We start from the raw sequence: 19,029 nt of genomic DNA, 5'->3' as shown, positions 1-19,029 counted from the left end.
ACGAAAGGGTGTGTGTAAAAAAGAATGTCTGCAGGGTAAATTGTGCAATATATATGAGCTTGTGGCGTGTGTGTGCCATGTATGTATTGTGGGAATTACCTGCAACCTGAGACACTTGAAATACACCAGGTTGAAATTGAAGCATTCACGTTTAAATGGTTGTAAGGTGAGAGCTCTGATCAATGTTGAGTGTCCAGCACTCACTCTTGACAACGAACTCTTGTAAAGTATGATCAAACCTGATGTGGAACCTTTATACTGCTTCAAATATCATTCTATACATGAGAGGGATATGACCAAGCTTTGCAAAGAAGTGTATAAGTATCGAATGTGAGGTAACCTGTCATTTTGAGCAGGATTAGCAGCCTCCCACAGAAGGTGAGTAATAACTGTAACTGCAAGAGTGGGTGAATGAAAGAACTTCTTTACTGTGCCAGCCGACTTTTTTTAAAGTTTATTTTTCCTGTAGGCTAAGTGTGAGCATATTAACCTTTTAGGAGTGTTAAATCATACTTTTTGTTACGTTTTTTTAAGAAAGGCATTAGGGATGTTTGATAGCACATGTAGATACAAATAATGTGGCATAATACAGTAAGTTTTGTGTGCTAAACCCAAGATTCCTATATCTTTGAGCACTGAATAGCCGTGCCATTTTTTGTCATTTCTGAATACTGGACACGTCTCTGTGATTCAATCCTATAAACTAGTAGACCATTATGGTGGATTTCTGAAAAACACACCAAACGCCACAATGGCTTGCAAATTAACTGTAAAACCTTTAATTAATTTACTATAGAAATCTCTGTATTTTTAAGATGTTATTATTGCCATCACTGGAACCTGGAAATCCCCATTTAAAAGTCTCTCACTTTTTGTGGTTCTCTATGAGTGTGGGGACCCTGTAAATACAACATTCATTCAAAAATAAATCTAAAATAATGATGATTAGATTTCTAATTATTCATTATGCAGGTGTCTGTATTACAGCACACGCTTGTGCACTTAACATTGACCATATGCTGTTGTCACTGGGTATATTTGCTATTGAGTCTCCTCTTTCTCAACTCAGTATATGAGATGTCAACATGCAATCTACTGTTGCCTGGTGTGGATGAAAAATTTATCAGGACTTCGCAACTTGAGCCTGGAAGTGTTGCATCTGCCCTGAGGTTAACCTGGTTACTCCTATGGCTTATTACAGCCATAAATAGAGAGTCTCATCTAGGAAGGGCAAAGAAAATCTGTTTGATATGATATATCTGGAATTGTGATATAAAACTTATTGATAAGAGGTTTGCACTACTTTGCTAAGCAATCAGACTTGTGGAATTGATGAAATAGAACAAAATCTTTTGACATACACTACACATTGGAGAGACTTGAGCCTTTCATGGACTGACATCATGCAAACTTGATAGTACCTAGCCAGCACAACGTAGCAACGCCCTGGCATTGAAACATTTAAATGAAAAGTGGGCTACCGCTCACATTTTAAATGTCAAATAATCTTGCATTGATGTACACAAATGTCATTGTCAAACTTAAAAAAAAAAAATGTAGCATGAAAATTCTTTGTATCTACAAATGGTCGTAGTATCGCCCACAACCGGTGCTATAAATGTCTACTAGATTTTAAAGTGTGATTTTTTTTATTATTTACAGTATGACATTGACTGAGCCCGACAGCGACATCTGCTGATAATAAATGAAACTATCTAGGTCACATTAAGGCACAATAAAGTTCTACTCCATGCTTGCCTTTGGGGGGAAATAAATACAATAATACTTTAATTTTAAAAAGAAAAAATAATAAAATGGAATTTTAAACTGTAGCTGCATTTTTATTGAAAATCATTTCGGGGGGGTTGGTTAATAGCCCAATGGCTTTTTTGGATGCACAGCAATGTATCTTGGTTTCTTATTTACACTCATAGAAAACGATGACGTCAGATCAGTGTATACTTTCCTGATTGGAAATCCACATGTCCATGAACATGACCCCAATAACTCTTTCCTTTTTATTACAAATGCGCTCACTGCTGCGTAATGGAGCAGGTGTGATAAACACACGTGTGTTTCTTTCCACTGATATGTGTTATGTTTTCATTTTTTAGAATCCACCCTATCCCATACCCCACCCTGTCCCATGAGATCACTAACGCATAGGTTAAAAGAAGTATAAAAAAACATTGCATTTAGAAAACATTTTTATATTGACTACAAATGGTGCCTCACCCGGTACATTTATCTTATGTATATTTATATGTAAATGTTTATTTATTTACTATATTTTTATATAACTGAATTTACATTCTAAAGATCTAGCTTGTTTTTGCTATCTCTTAATACTGTTTTACCGGCCAAGTTAACAGCTCTCAGACTCTCCCGCAACGCTCCCTCCCTCCATCCCGGACACCTCCTCTTTTTCTCACTATCTACTTTCAGTATTTCGGTTCTAGTTTGTACAGTGTGAGCTGTTTGATAACCTCTTGTTTGTGATAGATTGCAGACATGAAAGAATTATAGACTTAGCCTTTGGAACTTTCTATCCGTGTCTACTTTTGATGTTTTGTTGTGATGTCGATTTTAAAATGGGGCGTTTTGTTTCGGACCCCTCAAGGATGGAGCCAGGAGCTTTCATTCACATGGATCACAGGTTCGAGCAATCTCTCTTCATAAAGCAGGTTGTGTAGCAGATGAATATTGGGTAAAGAATGACCTTACATTAAGTTAACTTATTTCGTGTCCTATTAATAACGTAAAATATATTATCAAAAAAATCATTTTGATTGCATTATTTTTATCGTTACAAAATATTATATGAATTTGAAAGAAAGTAGTATGTGTTTAAAGTTTACATTTAATATCAAAAGAAATGACGGTTTAGAAACAAAACTGTTTGAATAAATGTACCGTTGCTGAAAAAAAATATTTTTGTAGATTATTGGCGTCTGCTCAGTGGGTGTTGAGTCGACGGGGGTAAACCAATAACTGGGATTCTTATTCATACAGCTTATTGCTAAACGGATTAAAGCATCAGAAAGATGAATGTTTCATATATGATCGCCTCACATAAGCGTGCATTGTTGCGGTCCTTCACACAATTTGTGCCATAACATGAAAAAGTAATAGGCCTGTTCCACATGTATCAGACATGGGTATGGCAAGACCTTTTATTCTGTAAAACTCTTGTTCTGAGAGACCCAACATGGGAAGTATTGGGCTGGTAGATTTTAGTATCTTATGAAAATGGATTTTAAGCTATATTTTAACTTGATACATATTCTCCATAAAAGTGTGACTTAACATTTGGTTGGGTTCAAAGAAGCATATGTTTATGTCATGATTCTGATTGTGTTGAACACTGAAACATTTTTTAGCAATGTTTTATTATTTATTGTACTGTTTGATTTGGTTGCCATTAAACAGACCCCAAACAGAAGCAATGTTGTATTTTTAACATGTTTTGTAAAAGGTTAGGTCAAACAAATAGGTTAACCTGTAAAAAAAATGTAGGTTGTAAAGAATTACATTTATTAACCTTTAAACATTGTGGTCTCTAGGGGCCCAAAAGTAAATATCATCTTGATACGGAATAAAGCCTGTTCTGTTTAATGATATATTTAATTACTCAGAAACAACAAAGATAACAATAAACAACATGAAATTGAAAACAAATTCTCTAAAGTAACAATAAAAATAATCAAACTTATCTAAGTTAATCATCCAATTTTTCATATTTGTTGCTCAAATACAGTGCAGCTCAGGTTGACCCCTTTATGAGAGATACTGTAAGTCTACTTCAATGGAAAACAAATTAGTCACAATCTCTAGAATATGATATTTCTCTAACGCTCTACTTCAGACACCAGCTCAAATACACTGAGAGGGATGTATGGGATTGTTTAACTGTCCAGTTATAAGTTACATGGCTGGACAGGCCCCTGCTGTCTTTACAAGATCTCCTGATTCTGCACTGAGTAGTGAAAAATGGTCGGAAATGCCTTGCTACGCCGGTCGTGCCTGCAGGAAACCGTAAACTACAGATCTATATTGGGACAGATGACAATACAACTTAAGGAAGGAACTACAGGAATGTTCAAGCCACCTTGTTAAGAGATGTCACATGAAAAAGTGTCTCTCAATAAGAAAAAGCATGCAAGTTCAGATGCATCTGATATTGAAGACATCACATGAATTATACTATAAATGAAAAAGTTCTTATGATAACTCTACTTAGAATGTACACACATAGTTGTATTAAGAAAAAACTTTATTTTAGTTCAGTATATTTTATTAACACCAAAATCACCAACCCATGCCAGTGTTAATGATCCTTTTCACCTAAAAGCTAAAACTTACTTGTTTAAGATCAATCCCCAAAATGTATAAAAATGTATGAAATGTATGCTCCTTAATTAAATAAAAAACCTAATGATTAGTTTTTTTAGAAAGCCTCACAGACAAACAAATACATTACATGCCCATCTCAGATCTTACAAATGAATAAATATTAGCGATAAAAACAATCACGTTGTGTATATCAAACATGCTGACATGACAATGAGTCATAAAATGTTCAATACCAAAGACCACAGGATTGAGACTATTTGAGTCTGTAAAGTAATGACACATTTTTAGTCATCGGCTCAGATCCCTATTTATTTAAAACAACTCACTAACATTTGTAGCATGTTCAGGAGTTCAAGATCAAGTTGTAGTTCTTGCATTTTTATTTAAAGACTCTTGCAGAGTACACACAAGAGTGAGTTGTGATGGAGTGAACTATACTAGTAAAACTTTAGGATTTTTTTAGATGTTAAAAAATCTGACCTAGACCATAGTAGTTGTATTGCAGATGGTTTCTTAGTAGTGGGGAATGACTGGAACTCTTAAAAGTGCATACACTTCATTGTTGTAAGAACCATTTGTATTATGCTTTACTGTACATAACCCTTTATTGTTCTGTCCAAAGGGGTTATTATATTTTAATTGTTTTGTAAGTGTAGGTTATTTTGGGCCTGTCATTGTGTGATTGATTTATTCTGTTGTTTTACTAGTTTGTTAAACTGACTCGTGCTGTTTTATGGAACTGATGAGCATTGGACAAGAACCATGTCTCTTCTAGTATGACTAATTTGATTATACTTTATGAAATATGATGAAATCACCTTTCAGCACATCATTTGTCTGCATACTAATCATGTGGATATGTTGGGTCTCACTCAAATCAGCATGGAGGGCCAGTGTCTGTATACAGCGTTGTTTGTTTGTTAGTAACAGTGTGTCTGTGAGGTCTGTGAGGTGTTCTGTGTTTAAGGGCCTCAGGCACTCTTAAACAAACACTCTCATTCACGTTCATACTTTAAAAACAGACAGTGTCACAAGACTCGTTGTGGAGATTTATAGAGATTCACTCACTGTGACATTACATTCACTTTAAAATATTAGTCACACTTTCATGTGCGGTATCTGTTAAGTCACACTTGAAAGATACAGATAAATATCATCACATAAAGACTAATAAACATATATTGTGTGAATTTGGCTTTACATATGAGGAAAGATGAGATTAAATAAAGAACACATTTTGCTCTCCTGTTTCTTACATTTTAACAGACTCAGAAGCAACCCAATGTCATGGCAGTTCTTAACTATTTTACAAAGTGGGTTATTCGTGTGAATTTGTAACAGCTCATTATTGTGTTTATCTAATTTCATGCCAGTGACGGTATACACATATACTGTGCATATGTGTATAATGTATATTGTCTTTTCTGTTCTGTCTGTCTATTTATACTTTGCACTGTTTGACTGCACTACGTATAGTCAATTTAGTCTGTATAGTCATATAGTTGTTTGTCATTCTACTTTGTATGGAGTATTCGCACCCACCCACCACCCAAGACTTGCACTCACCACACGTGGTGATGTGACAATAAAAGTGATTTGATTTAGGGGTGGGATTTTTGAAAGTTTTTCCTAATAATCGTATGTTTTTGTAGGACTCACATCATACACATTAATCTGAATTTGCCACCTAGTAAAATCATTACAAATTCTGGTGAGATGCAGGCTGAAATATCTCTGCAATAAGTCAAGATATCATAAGAGTGCAATATTAAGGTTATTGAAAATCTCAATATGAACACTTATGTTAGTTTTACAAACCATTTTATTAATAATAATATAAATAATTCTTATTTATAACAAAAAATTATGTTGTAGCTGTATGTACAGTAGGTCAACAGTTGTCGCATTTGTATCTATTTCCATTATTCTTTTCTATAATTTCCAAGCAATTCCAGTCATTGTTATAATCTATAAACTATATGTGCATAATAATACAAATCTGTTTATTTATATTTATAATAAATACTATGACTGGAATTTAACTAAAGTCTTTACCAGTGAATATCAGCCATTTCCACCACTGTATTAAGCATATCACATGTCAGGACATGCCCAAAATGATTTCATGTCAACTACCCAAGAGACCCCCTGATAAACACACAATTAAAGGTACAGTATGTAACAATTTTGCAATAAAATATCCAAAAACCGCAGGCCAGTGTTTTATATTCTGTTCAGCTGAGAACTTACAATATCTCAAATGTTTCCAACTACTCGTAAATCGTGAGTAAATCGCGAATATATACGGTGACACGGGGCTGTGCAGTCGTCAATGGCGTCATATCCACGTAACTCTTTGTTACCGCCTTTACTGACGTAGAAACCGCATGATAACAGTGTTGCGGACAAATGTGGAAGGAGTGTCTTGCGTCCAGCAAGCCACTAGCTTGTTTCGAGCAGTCACTTATTTATGGACCAAAGTTATACTCAACATTTATGAAACTGTATTACTTTACTTCAACCGCTGACATGATTTCTCGTTCCGCCCTCTGGTGGCAGTAATTACAAATTGTAGCTTTAAGTAAGATACACACACATTTAAAGTCGTTAAAACATTTTGTTGGAAAAAGAGAACCATAATCATAATAACAAGTCAGCACAGCATGAAAATCACTTGAAACCCCATAATACAGGCTTACTGGACATGTTTACATGTCTTATACAGGAGCGGATTGATATATGCTGTCCTGCTGCTTCAGTTGTTAAGATCAAATATAGCAGAATTTGAGAGATCACAGGACAACTAAGTAATGGGGTCTGTCCATTCAGGCTCATACATGCGGTTGTGTTGGTGATATGACGCACAGCACTGCATTGTGTGTTAATCTGTGCATCCATGAGGGATTTACTGTTTCTTTTGCAGCTCTTTAAAGTGTTTTGCATAGACAAGCCTGAGCTTTTCATTAGGGACACGAGGAGCAAAGTGATTATAGTCTCTAAACAGCAGGGGTATAATTATGTAATGAATAGGAGAGTTTGTATACTTTATTATCTAATGTTCACTGTCAGATTGGAGGGGGTGTGGTCGGGTGAGGTTTAACTCACACAGAGAAAGATATTTGAAGAACGTTGGTAACCAAACAAGACTGGACCCCACTCACCAGTGAGATATATTTCTCAAAATATCTTAATTATATATAATATATATATATAAGATATATAATCAAAATATCTTAATTTGTGCTTCTTACAAGATGGAGTCATATAAAGGTTTCGAATAACATGATGGTGAATAAATAATGTATAAATAAATAAAATACATTTTATTTTTGTAATCATCCCTATATATATCCCTATATTATTATCCCTAAATATTTTATATATTATCTTTAATATCTCTGAAAGCGTGCTTGATGTTTAAGTATGAGTTTTATACTTTTTTATATTCTATAAAGCCTACGTGATTTAACAGATGGACAAAAGTTCAATAAAATCTGTCAAATTGCTTAAAAATAATATCAAAGGAAAATCGATTTCAAAGGGGTAATATAAGGTGTATTTTACAGTAGTTATTGTTATTTCTAGACAACACATTGGAGTCTGCTGGACATGGTTAAGAGTTAGAATTTATTAAGAGTTAGATTTAGAGTTAATTCTGGTGATGTACATTGATTATGTCATTAACCTTTATCATGATTTTTTTAGATTCCCAAGACAAACTGACAACTATATTTAGACAGAAACAATCTTGTATTTTGTTAATAAATAACTAATAAAAGGATGAATAACAGTGCCATCTTGTGTTCAGTTTTCTAACAATGTCATTGTAAAAGGCTTTAGATTTTTGGGTGAGCATGTGTCTTGTAGGCTTATGCTTTGACATAAAAACGTTCAGATATTACAATTCAGAAATTACCTATTGTATGCTTTCAAATGTACATTTTAATATTTTGTACCCCTTTAACATTTAACTGCTACCGTTAAAGGTAGGCTACACAATAGGGTTATAACTTATAAGGTACAGCATTATATGTTTTGTAGAGATACAAAAAGGAACCCTGTAGAGAACCACCCCAGGAACAGTAAAAGGGACAATGTTGAACTTTTTCCTGATTGTCAACCTGTAGGCTATAAACTGATAAGATGATGCTGAGTTGCAACAAGTTGCAAACTCTCAAGTTCTAAAAACCACAAATTTGCATTATTTTGTTGCCAAATCATTGATGCAAATACAGTGGTATTCAGTGTGATTAATGTTAACCTTTGTTGAAGAACAATTCATGGTAGTTTAATGTATATTTTAAAACACACGTGTGAATTAATTCAAAGTAGCATATGTTTGATATTTGTGAAGGTTTGGATGTGTTCAAGTCAGATGCGTTCAAACTTTTGAATGGTTTGGTAAATCAATATTTCTGTTTATTTTAGTATGTGTTTATAAGGGGAGATAGAGCTCAGTCGAATTATGGAGGCAGGACTGAACTGCAGCTCTCACTGTGAGTCAAGTACCTGCTTCATCTACTCAGGAGTGAACAACCAACAGGGCTGGGACATACTACAGAGACTCTGTGCTCTCTCAACGGTAAAGGCACATAAGGCAATAGAAAAGAACAAAGAGCCCCAAATAGTATTTGTTTTATACTCAGCTAATGATAATGACTCCCTAACCAAAACAGATGTGTGTATTGTTTCTGTGTAACTGATTTACGAATTCCATGTTATACAAGCATCATTGTGGATAGTGTATGTTGGTTTGTTGTTGTTATTTAGAGTGGTGTGGGTTTAAGAAGTCGAGGGCTTTCGCCTGCCCTTCGTGCTGTTGTCTGGACTCTGCTCTCCTGTGGGATTTTCCTGGCCCTCATCTTCCTCATTTTTACACTTCGCTTTAAAAACAATAGGTACAGAAATTGTATTGCTCTCGAGACATCTTTCTTGTGACCCCTTATTGGCTTAAAGGTTATTTATTCGTTAATTTAAAACTTCAATCATGAATCATGAGGATTTAACTCTGACACAGGATAGTGAAGATGTCCAGTCCCAATCTGAATGTGTTGACTCTGTGCGGCAGTATACTTACATATAGCAGTGGTTTCTTATTCGCCCTGGAGGAAAGAGCAACACTGCAGGGAACAGGATCAAGAGCGATCTTACAGGTACACATGCGCAACAGATTTTGCGTGCCTGGCCGATTGTATCCATTAAGTACAAAAACAAAATGTGAATTTTTTTCTTCGATACTCCATCTGTCCTGAATCTCAGGCCCGAATGTGGATGCTGTGTATAGGCAGTTCTCTGGTGTTTGGTCCCATACTTGGGAAAACATGGCGGCTCTACAAAGTGTTCACTCAGCGCATGCCTGACAAGAGACTGGTGAGTTTTTAAATAGGCTTGTCTGAAATGTTTTATATCTTTGACATATACGTTATTGTTTTATTTTGTTTTAGATTATTAGAGACATACAGCTTATGGGTTTGGTTGCTCTGCTGGTCCTCGTGGATGCTGCCGTTTTAACAACATGGAGTCTGACAGATCCAATCAAGTGCTCTCGGTCCATAAATGCTGTGGTGAAGGTAAACTGATTCTGTTAGATATATACTTGAATCCATGTTTTCGATGCTATAATAACAAAAAATAGAAAAAAATCACCCTGAAAGAAAAAGTGTGTCATTAATTGCTCACACCCACACCACATTATAAATCTTATATGTACAGCATACACCTTGAGAATAAAATATATTTAAGATCACTGGAAACATTTCAGTCAATTAGGCCTAAATGTGTATTTTCCGTTCAATAACAGTTAATTATGGGCATGCCTGTCAATCTATAAAAGGACAAAAACACTATTAAAGTACCATAAGAGTAGTTTATAAAACCTTCTCTTATTTTGCGGTTCCTTAAAGGGAAATGTTGAAGAAAGCATCTAGTGATGAGGTTGCGAATTGCCGCAACATCCACCGCTCTCCTTCCCTTTCGAAGCAGTATGGCAGCTTTCACAGAACAAAGATACTGTTGCGTTTTCGCTTGGCAAAGGAGATCACATATTTACAAAACGCTTTCTGTAGAATAGTTTGTCCATGTCGGGCTACTATAGAAACAACATGGCGAATTCCATGTAAGGGGAACCGCGGTGTATTTAGATAGAAATAGCTAATTTTAAGGTAGATAAAAATACTGCTTTTTTATGTAAGGTCTTTATACACCTCTGAAGACATAGTTATGTGCATTATAATGCATTTCTGTAGAGCCTCAAAAATATTACACACTGGATCTTTAACAGTCACTGCAGATTTCCATTCTAGCACATTTAAAGCCATAACTGAACCACGCTTCTTCTCAGCCACTTCAAACGTAGAGATGTAAAGTGTTATGACATGGAGATACATACACATTCACTCATGTGTTGTTTCTTCATTTTGTCAGATAATGGAGTTAAGTGCATCCTACAGTCTGTCCAAGCTAGACTCATGTTCTTCTCTATACTCGGATCTGTGGGTCATCCTTCTCTATGTTTTAAAGGTAAAAAAGAAACATTTATTTCCAATCTTGTTGTGTTAACATGAACATATTGATTATTTAGTATGATTTACAGCAGTCGTAACAACATCTGTTTCTTCAGGGCAGTCTCCTCCTTTATGGCACGTACCTTGCTGGCCTGACAAGCAATGTCAGTTTACCCCCGGTAAACCAGTCTATGACCATCATGGGTGCTGTATGCTTGGTTACCATGTCAACCACTGTGGCTGTGCCCGTCTCCCTTTACCTGTATGCTTGGCCCAATGTGGTGTACAGCGTAGTGTCTGGAGCTATTTTTATTTGCACTCTTTCCATAAACTGCCTACTGTTTGTGCCCCAAGTGAGTTCATTTTACTAGCATTGACTTCAATATTTGTTTTGAAGATATTTCTAGTTTCCAAACCTTAATCGAAAGGGTTATAAGGCACAATTAAATCAATATAATCCACCACAGAAAGGGAAGCAAGTGATGAATCAGCATATAACGTCAAAGGTGCTTACACAAACATTCATATATGTTTGAAGAGAACATTGCTAATGTCAGCTGTTTTTAATAGTGGAGCTTTTTGATAAGACAAAAAAAACAGCAGATAGAAAGACAGACTGTCCTATTCAGTGTGTGTTCAGTTGCTGCCCCAACACTTACCACTGCCATATCATTTAATATGCAATCTTTACTGATCACATAAATTGAGTAGCCAGACATATTTTTTATGATATAGCAGACAGGACTTTCTGCTGAGATATGTTGAGTAAACTGGCTGTTATGTCAGACAACAGCAGACCATGCCAAGGACAGCTAAAGACAAACTGTATTTTTTACAGCAAGAAAATATAGGCAATGCTGAGACAAAACCAAAGAACTTTGTAAGTGTGTATTATTTGCGGTTAAGACAGTGAAGCCTGCAGCATAAAAGGCTAAATGTTTGGACAATGAGTCACCTGATTATGATTACACGAGTCATGTAAAACCCTAAAACAGCACAATATTTTGTATTCAAAAACATAAGTACATGATATTGTACATCCAAATGGTTGTTATCCCAAAATAAACCCTGACAACATGATCAAAACCAGACGTGAGGCTCACAGTATTGCACAGAACTTGATACATAAGTAAATTAATGGACACAAAATATTGATCTGAAATGGTTATTATCTCATTTGTATCTCATATATATCATCAGTCATTTTTAAATGTAATTTATTTCTAAGTAAATTATTTATAAGGTTAAGACGATACGCAGCAACTGTGCAACCCTGAATTATTAGGGGTGGTTGTTATCTGGGAATAACATACCATGGAATGTCATGAATTGCCAATCAAATGAAGTATTCCAAAGAGCTGTGTAATAAAATAACATAAACATGAAACTATTTGTGTATATATCATTGTTTTTACATTCTGTTTAATCATTAACTTTTTCTCCTTGAAGTTGACCCAGTGGAGACAGTTTAAAGAGGAGACAAACTCTCATCCCAGTCAGATGGCCAAATATTTCAGTAGTCCAAGCAAGACCATGAGCTCCATGTACAGTGAGGATGAGATCTATTATCTACTTGGAGAAAACGACTCCATGAAAAGGCTTATTATTGAGGTACCATTTATTACATCTACAATTATGAAAATGTTATTAGTTCTTCCATATTTAAAGCTGCAATTCGTAACTGTCTCTTTATCCCCTTTCTGTGTGAAATGTACATTTTTTAAAACAGATGTTTATTAACACTATTTATTCATATGGAACATTTAAGCTAAACTTTTATAAAGTCACGGTGCACACTACAGGCTCATGGAATCTCCAACATTAAAGGGATCACATGACACGGCTAAAACAAATATTATCGTTTGTTTTAGATGTAATGCAATGTGTATACAAATACATTTGGAACATCAGGCTCCAAAGCAATTGTACTGGCAGGTACGCCCACCTTATGTATACATTTGGCTGGTCTTAGTCAAATCATACCACGAACTGACGTAGATTTGTGAGGGTGGATGTGGCGTTTCAGGCAGGTCTGAGTGAGTATTCGCTTTTAGATAGAATGCATCTTTTGTTCCGACACTTTAAATTTTGAAATTTTACGTGTCTTATACATGAATGGGCAATTTATAACACACCAAAGACACGGAAAAACACGTGTTCATGCCATGTGACACCTTTAATACTGGAATATTTCTTTAAAAAAATGTGCTCTCTGGACATCTGGGCTTTCATTGTGGAGATACAATTAGTTTAGAGCATGCCATGAGTGTATATGAGCATGTAATAAGATTCAAGTATGGAAGGAAGGAGTCGGGAACCGGAAAACATTAAACAACTTTTAATATAAATAATAACAGCCGGCGGCCCCTCACGGACGACCGCCGGCGAACAAAACATAAACATAAATACCAATATAAATACAAACGTAAAACAAGTTCGGGCCCGGTCCTCTCTCTTCGACGGTCCGGTCGCTCGTTCCTTTTATGCTCCCATCTCCTACGTGATTCGAGCCCGGTGTGCGCACAGCTGGCGCTAATTCACAATTACTCACCGGACTCGAACCACGGTCTCGCCCCGCCTACTCTACTACAGAGCATTTTTGTTGTTTTTTGCTACCATCTAATGTGGCTGCGTGATGTCATCCTTATATTGCAGATTCCTCAATAACTGTTTTTAACCAACAGAAATCACGGATGGCAGCTTTAAGTGATTTTTTTCAACATTTGTATGTTTTGTCCATTTAGTTCAGATTTACAGCACATACGTATATGAGCAGTGAAAACCCTCCTGGTTCCTGAAGAACCCTCAGTAGTACACATTTTGGGTGTCTCCAACATTTGATTTAGCTCCAGAATCCGCATCCAGACAAAATGCAAAATGTGCTCTGTTGGGAACCCTCCTTTTTAGCTAGATGGATATTATGTGTTATTATAATTCCAAAACTAGACATTAAATGTCTGTGAGTTTACTTAATTGCTCTGATTTGAGTACAGCAATAAAACAAGTTTCGTCCATATATACAATGATTACTGGTCTGATGAGAAATTCCAGATCTGGGTGTGGATAGCGCGGTGTTGTGCGTCACTATCCCATGTGTGTGGCTGAATCCTTTGTTTTACATTTCCTCAAGGCACCGCATTATGATCTCACATCCTGCACTATTGGCACCTAACCCAAACACCTATTTGGTGAACTGAGCCATTTAAGACAATGACACACACAATTAGGGTGGTAAAGTTTAAATAATTTTCCCATGTGTTCCAATTTACAGAAGAATACCATTATCGACAGCCTACAGGAACAAGTGAACAATGCCAAGGACAAACTGCTCAAACTGATGACTGTTAGCCATCCCTTGGCTGAGGGTGAAATGTATTCCTCCAACACTAATCTAAACTCCACCTCTACCCAGACGACAGTGGTATCTCCCAATTCTCCTCCGACCCCTATCCTAACCGAATATTCAGAAGACGCTCCAACTGTGGCTCGCTTTCTACCTCCTTATAAACCCCCTCCATTAATTCCCAGCAGCGCTACCTCACAGCATACAATCTCTGATAGTTCAGCAGCTACAGATGTTTCTTCTTCAGCATATGTAGGGCCTCCACAGTTTCAGTCTAACTCGACCAATGAGTCCTGTCAAGTCAGCCATTGGATGTCTAATCATATTAGTTTGAAGGGAACTGCAGATGAGTCAGATCCAACATTAAATATTGTCAAAAACTCTATATGTATCTCACATGGTCCTGAGGAAGAACTAGAGACGTTGGAGAAACAACAAGATCTTCTTCTGGTCAAGAGCAAATTAGTGCAGAACTCCTGTCCACCTCCGGTTGATACATCAGCCTCCAAGGAGCAAACCACCGCGTCAACAGAGGTTTCAACAACGGGGCGACAGGGTTTTGTAAGCAATGACCAGCTGGTTGAGATCTTACAGGACCTGAGCATGGATGCGGTAAGCAACTCTGTCAGATCGCCCGAGCGAGCAAGGAGACCTCCTATCGATCCAGATCACGAGGAGCTCAACACAGCTGTCTCACCTCCATCACCTCTAGAGTTCTTCTTCCCCACCATCTCACCGTATCTCATGCGCAAACGTAGACCTCCATTTTACTCCTCAAAAGGGAGACCTCCACCTTACTATTTTCCTGGCTCTGTACCTCCAGGGCGCAGAAAACCACCAAAAGACCATGAAATGTTGAAGGAGGACCGGAACTACAAAATAAATCCTACAAGTCCAAGACCTCAAAGACAAAACTCGAGGCATGAGGGGTGTAGGAGAAAGAGGGTAAAAAACAATGGGACTCGCTGTGGCTCTGATATTTCAACCAGCAGAAGAGGTTCAATACAGGACAACTGTGAATCTTTTTCCCGGAAATGTTCTGTAACAGGACAGGTTCCTCAGCCTGCCTCGGCTGATCTGAGACAAGGGAGTAAAACATCAGAGGAGCTGTATGACTATTCAGACTCAGACTCCAGCAGCTCGGAGGACTACTGTTACTACCACCTGCCATATTGTAGGGCCTGCCTACATCACCCTTATGACTCCACGGACAGCCTTAGCAGTTCTGACAGTGAGGATGGTGAGTTGTACAAGTTGGCACACCCTGTGGTGAACTTTAAAGTGGACCTTAAACCAACTTTTGTTTAAATTTGATGAACCGCACTTTCTGTTTATACTGTACTTCCATCATAGGATATTTGGGTCGATGACATAGATGCTGTTTTTGTTCGACTGTATTAAATTCTTCAGAAATGTATCAAAATGCATTACCATGCAGGCAATCACTTGAAAAAATCTTTTCTATGATGTTTAATTTATTGTTTTAAAATATTTTCATCTTGGAATATATTTTAAAGTCAAACAATATTTATGTGGTGTAACTGTCCATTGTAATAAAAAAACACGTTTAAGACTAAGGTTTATTTAAATTAAGTAAAACCTCAACCAGAACCATTTAATATTATTTCTTAAGATTACTGCAGCGAAGGAGCTTTTTTAAATTATTATAAGTAAGAACAATTCTATGTGTAAGAAAATTTATGTTTCAGGTAAAATATCATTGCTGTCCTTCTGAAACCTCGGATGTCCAAATTAGCTGATTTACAGGAAATGGAAAATGCTGTACTTTTAAAATGATTTAATACTGTTTTGTCAAAGTTGAAAAGCACTTGTTAATATTTTATATTTTTCAGATTTGACAAACATAAAGGGGGACTAAAAATAACAATCATTTATGGCAACAAGAAAAAACATTTTAATATTAAAGTTGTGCACACTCATTTGTACATGTACTCACTTGTTACTGTACACCACTTGACACTTTAAAGAGTCAATAAATGAAAATGTTAAAATGTTTTTCAAATATCTATAAACCAAACATGAGTCCAAAAATTGCATTTCTATTTACTATTTTAACCCTGTTTCAACAAAGGTTTTTCTAAAAAAATCCCCTTTTCATCCTCCTTTGTGACTGCTCAATTCTGTAAAAAACAACAGCAGCAATGTAATATGTGAACATAAATGAGATGTGGAATGTTCTTGAATAATCTTGCCACTTTGCACAAGTTAGTAGAATTAAGCTGCAAAGTACTCTAACTATTTTCAGATAGCACCAGATGTATGCTATGTATACGATGTTATGTTATGTAACACATTTAGTTTGTCTCTCAGCAAATCGTACTTGATTACCCATAATGCACTGGGTCATAAATGATTGAACATTGTGTTCTTCTCCCCTTCTCTCTGATCAGCCTGACTTAATGAAAATAACAAATTGTCTGTTTTAAAAAACTGTGTTTGTTTACACTTGTGCTTTTTGAGTTTTTCTAGAATGGACATCTCCTGTTTGATATCAATGTACACAATGTATCCATTCATAATGTATAGGCTAAGTTTATTCGATCACATACAGTGTACCTGTCCTAAGATATTCAGTTAGTTTAAAACTTACAAATTATGATAAATGTTACTTTGCAGTGTCACATTTTCTTTATTTTGTGCTACATATTCCATTATTTGAAAATATGAATTTGTGATTCATTTGCATATCCGTCTATTATACATTGCTACGTATGTTTGTCTATTTTTTAAGTAGACTTTTTGGTGTGTGTATTATAGAAGGTAATATGTTTACAATTGTTTACATATCTTTGTTTGTGTCCTTATTTATATAATTTAACTCTTTAAGGAGGATATGTAGTGAGAGAAAACCCCAGTGTCTATCTCTGTCTCACATAAACATGTTTTCTCAGTTTTAAGAATGGCAGTTTTGTTTGTAAATCTCCCATTTAATCCAACGAGCATCTACAAACAAATACATGATGATGATGGTGTAATGAGTGACAAATGAAATGGTTGAATCTAGACTTTGTGCGATTTGTGTGCTTACTGTATCTTTACTGTAACTGCAAACACATATATATCTCCATACAAAAATGTAGACATACACACACTTGCGTAAGGATCTATTTGCATTAAGGATAAAAGAAAACAGCATCTTGCATTACTTAGACATCACTTGTTCAAGTGTACATGTAGGTCTCTTTGTGAAACATCACAATTGTGCTTAGCAGCAAGACCCATTTAAATCCATAGAAGAGGGAATGAGAAATATGCAGAAGCATTGTTAAACATTCTGGTTAACACGCAGGATGTACAGATTTGTTACATGTGAAACGTAGATTTAAATTACAATAACGTAGACTGACAGTAATGTAAATCAGCCAGTGGCCCCGTACAAAAGTCATTATTAAACATGTTATTTAAGCCAACTAGGAAAGTGCAAACATTTTCAGCTACAACATTGCCATGTAGAACATCTCTGAATACTTTCCGGCTATACAGTATGCAAAATATATATTTAATGAATATTAGTCATACAATAGTCAAATGTCCTATATGACAGTCCTGGACAATATGCCATCAATGTGATCTTGCATCAATACTCCATCCATCCATCCATTTTCTACCGCTTATCCGAACTACCTCGGGTCACGGGGAGCCTGCGCCTATCTCAGGAGTCATCGGGCATCAAGGCAGGATACACCCTGGATGGAGTGCCAACCCATCGCAGGGCACACACACTCACTCATTCACTCACGCACTCACGCACTCACACCCTACGGACAATTTTTTCCAGAGATGCCAATCAACCTACCATGCATGTCTTTGGACCAGGGGAGGAAACCGGAGTACCCGGAGGAAACCCCCGAGGCACGGGGAGAACATGCAAACTCCACACACACAAGTCGGAAGCGGGAATCGAACCCCCAACTCTGGAGGTGTGAGGCGAATGTGCTAACCACTAAGCCACCGTGCCCCCCAACGCATCAATACTCCATTTGTTAAAATTATGAAGTTTCCAACCAGTGAACTAAGCCGAGCATAGGAGATGTGAGATAAGAGAAACAGAAATTGTGCATAAAATTGAATGCACTTTCTTAATAGGTCATATGACTTTATGTTTGATTCTTCATGTCTGGACAAATCGAGCAATGTCCTTCTTACATTTCACAGTGAGTCTAATAGCTTTTTATTAGGCTTTTTAAATTATTTTATGTCTGTTCTACCCCTTTATGAGACACAGATTGAATAGGACACTCATTTTATCTGTTTAATCAACAGAAGCATAGTCCTGCTTAGACAAGAAGGCTTACACACTTACAGTATCAATGGCGTAGGAGTTTTGTTTAAAGAGAGTTAAAGATCACAATAATTCCACAGTCTTAGCACAATCACACTGCATCACTTCTCTTTTGGATAGCATTTGAAGCAAATGGAGCTTCTGAATGAATGGCCAATGCAAAAGACTTGCTGAAATAAAATTATGTAAAGCAAAAATTAAATACATAATAATTAAGTAATTATAATGAAGTAATAAACATATAGCAACAACATAAACAAAGGTTTTGTGCCCCAAATCTATTTTCAAGTACACTACACATCTTCAAATAATAGAGTCCCTGCAGATTATTTCTGATAAAAAGCTAAATAATTAACAAGTAAATGACATTAGCTAGCAAGTTAAAAGTTTGTCTAGCCAGTATTATTTTGGTTACCAGTAGAAGAACCGTTACTTGACTAAACTTTAATTAATTTAATTAAACAAAATATAAATAGTTATATTATTATTACAATTCTATGATATTGTGTCAATTCTGTGTCTGTCGG

At 36.2% G+C, this 19,029-nt stretch overlaps 1 protein-coding gene across 1 annotated transcript; it reads left to right on the top strand.

The window, feature by feature from the left end:
• The first annotated feature begins 2,477 nt into the window (after positions 1-2,477).
• Positions 2,478-17,127, top strand: gpr156 (G protein-coupled receptor 156). The gene is made up of 10 exons (XM_056754180.1): positions 2,478-2,656; positions 8,782-8,935; positions 9,124-9,251; positions 9,371-9,506; positions 9,613-9,723; positions 9,798-9,923; positions 10,777-10,872; positions 10,973-11,209; positions 12,306-12,467; positions 14,128-17,127. The coding sequence occupies exons 2-10, from the start codon at positions 8,819-8,821 to the stop codon at positions 15,505-15,507; spliced, it is 2,493 nt and encodes an 830-aa protein (XP_056610158.1). The 5' UTR covers positions 2,478-2,656; positions 8,782-8,818; the 3' UTR covers positions 15,508-17,127.
• The last annotated feature ends 1,902 nt before the right edge of the window (positions 17,128-19,029 follow it).

This window comes from Triplophysa dalaica, chromosome 8 (assembly GCF_015846415.1).
Source record: "Triplophysa dalaica isolate WHDGS20190420 chromosome 8, ASM1584641v1, whole genome shotgun sequence".
NCBI classification, from domain to species: Eukaryota; Metazoa; Chordata; class Actinopteri; order Cypriniformes; family Nemacheilidae; genus Triplophysa; species Triplophysa dalaica.
Note: the sequence above shows the minus strand (reverse complement) of the source record. Positions and strands in the feature narration are given on the sequence as shown.